Raw genomic sequence first — 13,103 nt, forward strand, 5'->3', positions numbered from 1 at the left:
TATGAATATGTACAGTTATTAGGAGTTAATGAAAAGAAAAAGTAACAAAAACAACAACAGCAAAACCTTAAAGAGAGAAAGCCAAAGCTGGGCAGAGTGGCACACATTTGTAATCCCAGCATTTGGGAAGCTGAGATGGGAGGATCGTGGTTCAAAGACAGCCTCAGCTACTTAGTGAGGCCCATTGCAATTCAGTGAGACCCTGTTTCAAAATAAAGAATAAGCCGGGCGTGGTGGCGCACGCTTGTAATCCCTGCGCTTGGGAGGCGGAGACAGGAGGATCGCGCAGGTTCAAAGCCAGCCGCGAGCGCAGGCTTAGGAGACCCTGTTTCCACATAAAAATGTAAAAATAGGTCTGGGAGTGTAGCCCGGAGGTAGAAGGGCTCCCAGGAACCCCAGTACCACCAAAAAATAAAGAAAGAAAGAATAAAAAATAGGGCAGAGGGTGTAACTCAGAGGTTGAATGCCCCTGGGTGGGTTCTGTCCCCAGTAACAAAAAAAAAAAAAAAAGAAAAGAAAGAGAGAGAGAGAGAAAGAGAGAGAGAGAGAAAGAGAGAAAGAGGGGGGGGGGAGGAACCAAAAAGATGACTGAGACCAACCTATGGAGAGCAAGACAGAATTTGAATTTTATCCTGCAGGTGATTCAGTGTTACTCAAGGTTTCTGAATTTGTAGAATGGAATTTCAAAATTATCCACCTGGAAATGGACTTGAAAACTGGCTTTAAATAGATCCAGAGTTCAAACAAGTTGTCAATCTGTGTTTTAGTTATAGAGAAAAATGTGTACTCTCATGGACTTCAGAAATTCAGAATTCTAATAAAAGTAGTACTACCTAAAAGGTTGAAAATCTGGGATATAAATACTGAGTTTAGAAAGCAGTGGAATCCAATTTTCTCCTTTCATCCTTCTTCTTTGTTAATGAAATATGAGCCTGCTCTGTTGCTAAGTGATTATTTCCTTTATAAAAGCTATGGACTTTATTCAAAATAAATCTACAAACTTTATTCATACTCAATGTTTAGAGGCCTAATAAATTACTATAAACCATTTGGCAAAAAGTAAATTCTGCCAGAACAATAACAACCATTTTAATAATAAGGTTTCTAAGGTTAATGTACAGAGATCTCTGAAGGTGTTAACTATCTAGTAATTCTGGCTCTGCTGGATACAGTGACTGCTCTATGAACCTCAGCTACAACACAGGTCTGTCTCAGGTGAATACAAACATTGTATGTGAGTCACCTTGCAATTTTAGTTGCCACCTGGAAGCATATTTAAGAGATGAGAAGTACAAAGCTAATCTCTGTGAGATCCTGCCTTGGTCTTCCTCTGCCTTCTTCCAATGTAAGGATCAGTAGAACTCAGGATTCTTTTTTTTTTTTTTTTTTTTTTTGGTGATTCTGGGGGTGGAACCCAGGGGCCCTTCTATCTCCGGGCTACACTCCCAGACCTATTTTATTTAATTTTATTTATTTATTTTTTGCGGTACTGGGGATCGAACCCAAGGACATTCTACCTCTGAGCTAACTCCCAGCCCTATTTTTTAATTCTTTATTTTGAAACAAGGTATCACTGAGTTGCAGAGGGCCTCACTAAGTAGCTGAGGCTGTCCATGAATCAGGATCCTTCTGTCTCAGCTTCCCAAATGCTGGGATTACAAGCGTGTGCCACCCCACCTGGCTTCCAAGACCTATTTTATACTTTGTTTGGAAACAGGGTCTCACTAAGTTGCTGAGAGCCTCACAAAATAGCTGAGGCTGGCTTTGAACTTCCTTCTCAGCCTCCCCAGCAGTGGGATTACAAGGGTGAGCCACCACGCTTGGCTTCTATTATACTTCTAAATGTAATAGGAACGTCTCCCAAGGCCTCAAAATTACTTTTGAGTTATTTAATAATTGTACACTTTAAAGATGTAGGATGCACTACTTGAGACTATGTTTTTTTCCACATGGAAATTAAGCAATATTTTTTAAACTTCTGAGAAAATGTTGTACATATCATATATATATATATATATATATATATATATATATATATACACTATCAACGAAACATGTAAATAATTGGGAATAATGTAGACCATTCACCAATGATTCAAACCCAGTTCTTTGTGGCTGAATTTGTACATTCACAGAAGTCAAGGGTCAGAGAAGCCTCATAGTTCACTTGAAAATTCAAGGCCGGATCTGAAATGGAATCGGAATTCTCCCCTAGGAAGCATATTTTGGAGGTATCTGCTACGTCTATGTTGCTGCTTCATAAACTGAACAAGGGGCTCAACGGATCGTTGGAAGGGAGGAGGAGGTGCTGGGGCAGATGCTGAAAAGAGCCGGGTCCCCAGCGAAGTCCCTGCCCTACTGAGCAGGCCCCGGGCCCTTTAGTGACTTGTGACTTTTTATCCCCTGCGTTTCGCTCTTCCAGAAGATTTCACCTTCCCGGGGGGCGGGGAGGAGGCACAGTCTCAAACCTGCTGGGATGGCCCGGGGTGCAGCAGCTGCGCGGGGCAGCCCTCGGCGGTGGCAGTTCCAGCGTCTCCGTCCTAAGAGGAGGAGGCGGCGGCTCGTCCCGGCCCCGGCCCCGGCCCCGCGGCCTCCGCCCGCGCCGGGCACCTGCAGTCCCTCCGCACACCTTCCGTTTCTAGGTCACACTGGGGCTCACACGCAGGCGCGCGCACGGCTCCCGCGCGCCGGGCTCGGGGGCGCCGCGACCGCTGCGGGCCGGCCGGGCCGGGGTCGGGGCCGGGGGCGCGGACCGCTCGCCTCCCGCGGGCCGCCCGGCCGCACACGTGCCGGGTGACAGGCCCCCTATAGGTTCCATACCTGCCACCGGAAGTGAGTGAGGAGGGCAGTATAGGCATTTCCTGTGACGCGAGCGCCTGGACTCCATTAGGCAGCAGCTGGGGGAAGAATCAACACACCAGGGAGCGAGCGCAGCGCAGCCGAGGACAGAGGCGGCAGCCTCCTCCTCCTCCGCCGCCGCCGCCGCCGCCGCCGCCGCCGCCGCCACCCGGGCGCAGCCCCGCGGCGGCCCCAGCCCGCGGGCCCGGCGCGACCCCCGGGCCGCCAGCGAGCCGCCCCGGGAGGGGGGGGGGAAAGGGCCCGGATCCTCCTTCTCCCCCTCCTCCTCGCCGCCCGCCGCCGCCGGCGACCCCCGGCCGCGCCCGCCCGCCCGGCCTCCCACCACGGCCTCTCTCGGCGAGGAAACTCTGGCCTCCGCTTCCTCCTCCTCCGACTCGGACGCCGGCGGAGCCTCCCCGCCCCCGCGGAAGAAACCCCGAGCCTCGGCGGCGGAGGGAGCAGGAGAGCCCGGGGCTTCGGCCGGCCGAGCAGGCCTCTCCCCTCCGTCCGCGTCGTCCTCCTCCTCCTCCTCCTCCTCCTCCGTGGTGGTGGTGGTGGGACTCCCCCCGGCTGCCGCCCCTCCCGCCGCCGCCGCCCCCCACCGAAGTAGCTGCCACAGCCTGGTCAGCGGCAGCATCATGCAGGCCAACGGGGCAGGAGGAGGAGGAGGCGGCGGCGGCGGCGGGGGCGGCGGGGGCCAGGGACAGACCCAGGAACTCGCCTGCTTGTCGGCCCAGAACGGGGAGTCGTCGCCCTCGTCGTCGTCGTCCGCGGGGGACCTGGCGCACGCCAACGGGCTCCTGCCGGCCGCCCCCTCCGCCGCCAGCAACAATAGCAACAGCCTGAATGTCAATAACGGGGTTCCCGGCGGGGCGGCCGCCGCAGCCTCCGCCGCCGCCACCGCCGCCGCCGCCGCGTCCCTGGCCGCCCCAGACCTGGGCAGCAGCCTCAAGAAGAAGAAGCGGCTCTCCCAGTCCGACGAGGATGTCATTAGGCTCATAGGACAGCACTTGAATGGCTTAGGGCTCAAGTAAGTATCCCTCGCCCGCAGCTGGCGGGCCGAGCGGGGGCCAGGCCGCCGCGGACAGACAGGGGGAGACGGGGGCTGCGAGGAGCCGGCCCGGGATGGCGGCGGGACGCGCGGCCCCCCGGGAGGAGCGCGACCCCCGAGGGAGTCGGGGAGATCGGGACCGTCGTACACCTGGAGGCCGGCCCGCCGACTGGGGAAAGGTGGGGGGGGTCCCAGAAACCAAAAGAATGAGCCCTCCCCGCGCACCTTCAGAGCTTAATTGTCTGTCAATAAGGACAGATGCGGGAGGGTGTCTCTGTTGGGGGAGGGGTGGACGGGAGCTGGTGGAAATAATGAACCTTGGAGGATTTGTTTTTCAAGTGTATCTCAGAGGCATCTTTGTGGGACACCTCCCCACCCCCAACCCTGACAGACAACAACCCAGGCAAACCACCAATCAGGAAAGACAATCACCTACAAGTGTTTATGGGAACTGAGGGGCCGGAATAATTTGGAAAGAGGTTGACTAAATCTGATGGGAATAACGAAGTGAGATACCCTGTTGATGTCATTTGAAGGCCCACATGTGTACAAGAGGCCTGGCACTAACTTGTCTGAAATTTCAGTCTAAACCAAGATGATTGCCTCAGAAAAAAGGACGTCTGATCTGGTGAATCATTTGTTTCCAAGTACAATTTTTTTTTTTTTTAAAGTGGCCTTGTGTATCTGACATCGGGTGAAGGTAGACAACGGCCTTGGCCAAAGACCGCCGTTCTGTATATACACAAAGAAAAATTAAGGGGGTGGAAGGTAGGATTTGTGGGAGTGCCCAGGAGGCCAATGGAGGAGCCAGAAACAGAATGAGATGAAGGGGGAAACGCGCAACAGTTTCCTAGCTCCCAAGCATAGATTAAAATAAACTCAGGCTGGCCAATATGTAGTTTGTATTTATGGATTTGTTGGGGAGCCAGGAGGACAGCATTTTCTAAAAGTGACAAATACTTTGATTCTCTGGCAGATCGTTGCAGTGTTTAGCGGAAAAATAAGTAGAGCTGAAGAAAATGTTGCATTGAAACGAATACAAATATAAACCTGATAAATGAAGGTTCTTAGATATCAAAATAGCTGGTGGAGGAGACTATATTTGACGAACCTTTTCAAACGCTCTCAAAGAGAAACATAGGTTTCACCCTGTTTTCTAAGAAAGAGGATTAATATAAAAAAGGTTTTATAAACGCTAACAACATATTACTGAGTCAAGAAGCAAGCTGACAGCAGCAGGAGGAAATAACTCGTGACTGTTTGGAACCTACACCATAGTAAATTTGCTATTTTTAGTATAGAGGGAAAGGGAATGGTTTTTGATACTGGATTTATTTTAATTTTAAGGAATGACATAGTAGAATTTCTTTGTGAGCATAATAGATAGATGGAAGGCTCTACTTCACACAGGTCATCTGTTACCTTGTGTGGAGTTAAAGATTTTATCTTTCAAAATGTTATGCCATGGGTAGTATTTAGATCCTGGGGGCTTTTTTCTTTTTTCTTTTTTTTCTTTCATTTATTTGACCAGTCAGAACACATTTTTAGAAACTTTGTAGTTGATTAAACGTCTGAAACATTAAATAGCAAAAGTAGGAAGAACCTGATTCCGGTTTCATTAAAGTAAACTTGACTAGGTGGCGTTTAAAATTAAGTTTGTTCAACCAACCACATCAAAGTTATTTGTGTTTTTTTTTTTTTTCATGAGGTTAGATTAAAAACTTTGCAACTGTTTTCATAGACATTAGTTATTTGGAAGAGTAAAACCCTAAAGTTGGTCAGGTCTTTTTTACACTGTATCTCTCCTGCAGCCAGACTGTTGATCTCCTCATGCAAGAGTCAGGATGTCGTTTAGAACATCCTTCTGCTACCAAATTCCGAAATCATGTCATGGAAGGAGACTGGGATAAGGTAAAGTAGGGCATATAGAACTGTGTGACTGCTGCTAAAATTATATATTTGGTGTGCATTTTGTGACATTTCTTTTTTTTTTTTTATACCAATTTTTGCAGGCAGAAAATGACCTGAATGAACTAAAGCCTTTAGTGCATTCTCCTCATGCTATTGTGGTAAGAGGCGCACTTGAAATCTCTCAAACGTTGTTGGGAATAATTGTGGTAAATACACTTTTGTTCTTAGTTTCACATTTATACTTATTTTAGTAGGCTATTGATAATTCTAGGCATCTGCCTTTTATAAAAGACAAGACTTGAAAGTAAATTTTATATAACTAAATCTATATAGGAAGAGTTGTTTATGGTGTTTTAAAGTATGAATTATATTTTTAAATCATATTTAGTAAATGCGATTTTAGCTTTGTTTATAAGTGCTACAAAAATTACATTGAAAGATCCTTCTGCTTTCATACTATTAATAGAAGTTCTGTGTATATAGACTCAAGGATAAATTATGTTTTATATTACTCAAAATGCTGAATGTGCTGGCTAAACAGAAAATGTGTTTGGGTATGTGTACATCCTTAACAGCCTTATGCTGATACATTAATATATCCTTCTTTAATCTTTGGGAATTATAATTCAAACCAACACCCTTGGTGGGCTCTCCATTTTCCACTCTCATATTGTCAAAGTTTATATAATATGTATCACTGTGGGAGAGGGTTTACATGCAGATTTGACCATTGGGCCTGACAAGATCAGTTTATTAGTTTAACCTGTGAGCCTCTTTCATAAGCCTTAAGGAATCTTTTATACTGATGGGCTTTAATTCTTCGGTAGTTATTGTTTAGGGAGAGGTGGGAGAAGTTTTTTTCTAAGTGCTGGTGATTAGAAACCGTGAAGAATCAGCTGCTGGCTGCTGGCTGCTGGCTTTTTAACTTCTAGCTGATTCATTTGTTGTCAAAAGCAGTTTCCTGTCTGGTGGGGGAGGGAACAAAAGTGAATAGGAAGTGAAGTAGGGAAACCAGCTGTTTGTTAAATATTAGTAAGTGACCGTTAACATTTTTTTTTAATTGGGTCAAACATTAATCTTTTCTACCTTTGTAAACTTCATAGAGCCTTGTGGTTCATTTCTTTAAAAAAAATTTTTTTTTTTTTTTACAGAAGAGTTTTCAAATTTTCAGTGTACTTTTATATAATATCTTAGAAAATGGACTTTAGGTTAATTAAAGATGTAAACAAATATAAACAAATGTATTCATTTAAATTCATGATCAAGTACATTAGTTCTATACAGTTATTAAATACTTGAAATATTTAAAAAATTAAACCATTGTCAAGTCAGATGATTGATAATAAAACTAATTTATAGATCAATTACATAGTAAAATATAAAAATGAAAACAAGTTCAAATGGTTCAATATCTATTTTCAAGGGGATTACAAGTTTTTAGTAACTGAACTAATTTTTCCAATTAGTGTATTTGGAGTTTACAGCCTGATATTTTAACTGAGCAGTTTTTCATAAATTTTTTGGCCATTGCCTGAATTATTTAAAATAAAAACAATAAAATGTCCAAAATAAGAAATGGGGTTCCTTTCCCATTGGACACATTAGCAGTGTTTATATAGCGCCCATAAAGAGCTTGGCTGTGGAATAACTATGTGATTTCTTAGAGGTTGTTTTTCTTTTTTAAGCTTCATCCAAATTATATTTGTAATTTAGTAGTAAAAATTTGAATGGGCTCACTTCCTGTTTTTTTAATTTGTCTATAGTAATTTGAGACTTCTGTATTAGATTTAGATTATGACTCATTAGAAGCCTTCATTAAAAGCAGCATGTAAACTGAGGAAAGGTAGTAGTAGATAATAAGGAGGCGTCCTTTCTTTTTACAGCCTGTTCAGTCTGTAGAACATTCTAGGATCTAATAAAAGATGAAGATTAAATCTCTGGCTGAGCCTCACACCATCAAACTGTTTAGGTATTTATACAAAGAAAGGGGTTCCAACTTTTATCTCACTTTAAGCATTGATGAACCAATTACTTTTAAAAATTTAGTTCAGCATTTTTTGAAATTGCTCTTCACCTTTCTAATTGTCTTTACATTTACTCCTCTCTCCTACCTCATCTCCAGAAAAAGATAATCTAATGTAAGTGTAGAAGGCAACTATTTGGGTATTTAAAATCATAATTATTTTAATTGTATACCCAGACACATTTGATGACTTAGTCTAGACTAAGCTTGTACTTTACTTTTATAAACCTAAATGTTCTTATTGACCCAGTTTGCTCCCCTCATCGTGTTCCCCCCACCCCCATTTTAAAATGGTTTCCAGTCAGATGATAGCAGGAATAGCAGAAGTTATACTCTGAATGTTCTGGAAGCTAAAATAATCAAGTATTTAGTTTGGGTTCAGAAATGCCTAGCCATGTCTGAAGAATTGGGTCAGGTTTTTGAGACCAGTAACATAGAAAACTTCTATATGTTTGAATATAATAGAAATATGCTTAACAAAAACATTCAAATAGTGACTTGACATAGAATTAGCCAATATATTTTAAAGTCAAATAAGGAGGAGTTTTGAGAGCCATGGCCTAAATGTTTATTTCCACTTTCTTCCGAGTCATGATTTAATTGATATAATTTGCTTATAACCTTATTCCAAAGTTGGAACTACTAAAAAGTGAGTTAAGCTGCTCTCAGTAACTTGACTCTCTGTGTATCATAGTTTCTGAGTTTTTCTTCCACAGTAAAATTCAATCTGATAATATAAGATAAAAAAATAAAGCAACCAAATATTATGTGAAGTGGGGGAACAACAGCAGAGTTTGCAGTGTGAAGCTGTTGTTCATTATATTTTAGTCATTTATCAATTTCAGACTTTTTATTAGATGTTAAGAGAGAAGGAAATATTGTTGGGCCCCCCAAGTCATCAGAGAACAGCATCTTTTGAGAGAAATAACCTTTTTCTGATTGAGGGTTGGAAAAGATGTGAAGACTTTTTTCCCCCCTGGTTACTGGAAATTAAACCTAAGCTGAAGCCCCAGCCCTATTTCAATTTTTTATTTTGAAACAGTCTCTCTTGAGTTGCCAAGGCTGGCCTCAAACCTGATATCCTCCTATCTCAGCCTCCCAAGTACTGGGATTACAGGTGTGCAATGCCACACCTGGCTAAGAGTTTTTTCCTCGCCTTCCTTTTCTCTTTTGTTGATTCATCCGTCTTTCATTAAGAACATCATGATCTTTAAAAAAAAAAAAAACCGGGGGGTGGGTGGTGGAACCCTTTCTCCATCTAAGGAAGCTTCAATTTTGCCTGATTTTCAAAACTTTCAGTAAGTAATTAACAATCTATTAAATTAGTAGATTATGTTAATTCTTTACTGAAAAGGTCTTCGTTTTCTTGAAATTATATCTACATTTTTATGCTTTAAATTTTGGGAGATAAAAGACAGCTTTATTCCCTATTCATATCCTGTTGTCAAATACTTGAGTTGAACTGATTTAGGAAAAAACTATTCTCTCTCTTGACCAACTCTCTTACTGCATTTGGCTAGCAGCACTTTAGTTACACAGTACCGAGATTTGATATCTATTTGAGGATATTCTTTGTCTTACTCTGGATAAATGACTCAGAAATACTCTTGCATTTCTGCTTTTATAGCATTTCCTGTATATATAGAAATGTGTTAATACTGGCTTCTCTCAAAGTTTTAGTCTGCCTTTCTCTTCTCTCCTGCCCAGCCTGTGCCCCAAAGAGTAAAAATAACATTGTCAAGATGTATGTGGGAAGCCGGGCGTGGTGGCGCACGTTTGTAATCCCCATGCTTGGGAGGCTGAGACAGGAGGATCGCACAGGTTCGAAGCCAGCCTCAGCTACTTAGTGAGGCTCTCAGCAACTTAGTGAGACCCTGTTTCCAAATAAAATATAAAATGGGTCTGGGAGTATAGCCCGGAGGTAGGAAGCATCTGGGTTCCACCCTCAGTACCACCAAAAAAAAAAAAAAAAAAAAAAAGATGTTTGTTGGGAAATATCACTTAGGATGCTGTTCACATACTGGAATGGGGGACATGTATGACCTTATGATTGATAAATAAGTTAATAAAAGACTTGTCTCAAAATTTTTTGCAGGATCGAGGATTAGACTCAGCACTACTTCTGCTACTAAGCTATATCCCTAATCCTTCTGTCTTTTATTTTGAGAAAAGGTCTTGCTAAATTGTCAAAGCTATTCTCAAACTTAATGTCCTCCTACTTCAGTCTCCCAAGTAGCTGGAATTACAGATGTGCACGCCAACCAACTAAATTAAACTTTTGGCAGTGTATTGACAAATGTAAATAAATGAGTTTTTCATTTTACAACAACAATGAATTTAAAAAATTTTTTTGTGTGTGGTGGCGCACACTTGTAATCCCAGCATTTGGGAGGCTGAGACAGGAGGATCATGGTTCACAGACAGCCTCAGCTACTTAGGCCCTTTTCAACTCAGTGAGACTCTGTTTCAAAATAGTTTAAAAATAGGGCTGGAGGTATAACTTGGAGGTAGTATGCCCCTGGGTTCCATCCCGGGACTGCAAAAAAAAAAAGTTTTTTTTTTTTTTTTTTTTCACAGTAAGACATGGTGGTACATGTATGTAATCCCAGTACTTGGGATGCTGAGACAGGAGAATTGTAGATTTGAGACCCTCAGCAACTTAGGGAGACTGTGTTTCAAAATAAAAAGGGCTGGAGATATAGCTCAGAGGTAGAATGCCCCTGAGTTCAATCTTTACTACCACCAAAAAAAAAAATGTATTGGTGTATTATAATTGTACATAAAATACTGACAGTGATATATTCATATGTGCACATCACATACAAATTTTTTTAGATGACAAAATGGTGGAAATATATAGAATAACTTAAAATCCTTTAATTTTTTTTTTTAGACTTTTTGTTTTGTTTAGTTTTTAGCTTTTGTTACCTGATGAACTTCAAGGTATTTTCTGTTTGGCCTAGTGTGGTGGTACTTAGGAGGCTGAGATAGGAAGATCACAGATTCGATACCAGCCTCAGCAGCTAAGCAAGGCCCTCAGTAATTTAGACCCTATTTCAAAATAAAATAGAAAATAGGGCTTGGTATGTAGCTCAGAGGTAGATCCTAGCTGGGTTTAATCCCCAGTATTGGGGAGAGGAATACACACACACACACACACACACACACACACACACACACACACACACCTGTGTATGTGTATTACATTTTTTTTCTATTTAACATAGAAAGGTTAACTTCAGGGTTCGGCATATACATCGTCATACTTTTGAAGGCATCTCAGTAATTAGCCTATTTCTGAAATAGTCATTAATGTAGTTTTATGTGTAAAATTTGCTAAGTGTAATTTTCCTAGAGTTATAAGAACTTATCTCAGTTTGAATTTTTGTCTTAGCTGTAGAGTGAAGATTAGATCATTATCATAACCTAAGCAACGTGTTATAAAGGATGTATTTAAATGTTTGACTAACTTACAAAGGAGGATTCATTTTTGTTTATTTTCTCTAGAAACGATTTGTATATGCTTTTAGCTTATGCCTTTCTAATATTATAAATACTCTAATAGAAAATCTTGTAGAGCAGTTCATTATTATACTCAATTTTGTAATATATAGTAATTTTTCTAAACCACTTGTGACAGCATATTTTTTAATGGTTTTAAAGTAAGCATCTTGAGAAAAGGCTGTAATTTAGGTTTTTAAATGGATTTGAGATATTCACCACCATATCCCTTGGAGTCTCCAGATGTTATGCTCTTTACCTATTAAGTTTCCTACCTAGCCGGGCGTGGTAGTGCCCGCTTGTAATCCCCAAGTTTGGGAGGCTGAGAGAGGAGGATTGCACGGGTTCGAAGCCAGCCTCAGCTACTTAGTGAGGCTCTCAGCAACTTAGTGAGATCCTGTTTCCAAATAAAATATAAAAAAAGGTCTGGGAGTATAACCCAGAGGTAGAAAGCCTCTGGAATCCACCCCCAGTACCACCAAAAAAAAAAAAAAAAAAGGCTTGCTTAAGCACCACAAGTAGCAAGTGAAAGGGTCGTGGTCCTTAATTAGGTTTAAAGTTTAAAAGAAAGTCTAGATATGTTGTTAAAATATGTTGCTTTAGTAAAAAGGTTGTAATGATGATCACAAGTTAAAAGTTAAATAATAAAGTAACATTAAAATAGTAAAAACAAGTTGGGCGTGGTGGCACACATTTGTGATCCCAGTATTTGGGAGGTTGAGACAGAAGAATCACAGTTCACGGTCAGTCTCAGCTACTCAGTGTGAGGCCCTTTGCAACTCAGTGAGACTGTTTCAAAATAAAGAATAAAAAGTAGGGCTGGGGTGTAGCTTGGAGATAGAATGCCTCTGGGTTCCATCACCAGTACTGGGAAGAAAAAAGTAGTAAAACAAAAAATAGAGATGAGACTAGTTCTAAGGGAAAGGGGAAAAAAAGTATTAAAACTAAACACAGTTAAAAAAAAAAAAAGAAATGTGAAAATGCTTCATAATAAGCTGAAAGTTAGCTTATCCTTTTGGAGGCAAAGAGCTGATAATATTTGAGCTTCAAAGTTAAATATACCAGAGATCAGATTTTTGCAAATACACAAGTATCACAAATATTTAAGCAATCTTTAAGTTCAGCCCTGTAATGTAGATGTCCCTTTCTAGCCACCCAGAAGAGAGCAACCTTTTATGCTGCCCATGTTAGTCATTGGAAACCCAGTACTTTGCACACCAAACCTGTAGTCCATTTTTTAGACAGCTTTTCTTTTCTTTTCTTTTTTTTTTTTTTTTTTTTTTAATATTGGGGATAGAACCCAGGGGTATTCTACCTCTGAGATATACCTCCAGCTCTATTTTTTATTCTTTGTTTTGAAACAGGGTCTCACTAATTAGCCGAGGCTGGCTGCGGACCACGATCCTCTTGTCTCAGCCTGCAGAATGCTGGGATTACAAGCATGTGCTACCATGCCCAGCTAGACAGCTATTCTTAATTTTTATCTTATTTTATTTTTGCAGTACTGGGGGTAGAACCCAGGGGCATTGAACCTCTGAGCTATCCTCCAGCCCTATTTTTTATTCTTTAGTTTGAAACAGGTCTCGCTAGGTTGCAGAGGGCCTCACTAAGTAACTGGTTCTCACCAAGAAACATTATCCTCCTGTCTCAGACTCCTAAGTACTGGGATTATAAGAGTGTGCGACAAGGCCTGGCTAGCTATTCTAGATTTTTTTTTTTTTTTTTTTTTTTTTTTTTTTTTGGTGGTACTGGGGTTTCTGGAAGCCCTTCTACCTCTGG

General features: G+C 41.8%; 1 protein-coding gene across 6 annotated transcripts in view; it reads left to right on the top strand.

The window, feature by feature from the left end:
• Window positions 1–3,191: 3,191 nt before the first annotated feature.
• Window positions 3,192–13,103, top strand: part of WDR26 (WD repeat domain 26) — a gene marked incomplete at both ends in the record, with an annotated part of 59,215 nt that continues 49,303 nt past the window's right edge. For 3 of the 6 annotated variants that reach the window (XM_080698559.1, XM_080698561.1, XM_080698560.1), the window contains 3 exons: window positions 3,477–3,868; window positions 5,701–5,800; window positions 5,902–5,958. In XM_080698559.1, coding sequence (XP_080554685.1) covers window positions 3,477–3,868; window positions 5,701–5,800; window positions 5,902–5,958 — 549 coding nt within the window. Of the gene's footprint in view, window positions 3,869–5,700; window positions 5,801–5,901; window positions 6,007–13,103 lie in introns of all 6 variants that reach the window. The other 3 variants (XM_080698562.1, XM_080698558.1, XM_080698557.1) reach the window with 3 other exon arrangements.

This window comes from Muscardinus avellanarius, assembly GCF_963383645.1.
Source record: "Muscardinus avellanarius genome assembly, chromosome: 7".
NCBI lineage: Eukaryota > Metazoa > Chordata > Mammalia > Rodentia > Gliridae > Muscardinus > Muscardinus avellanarius.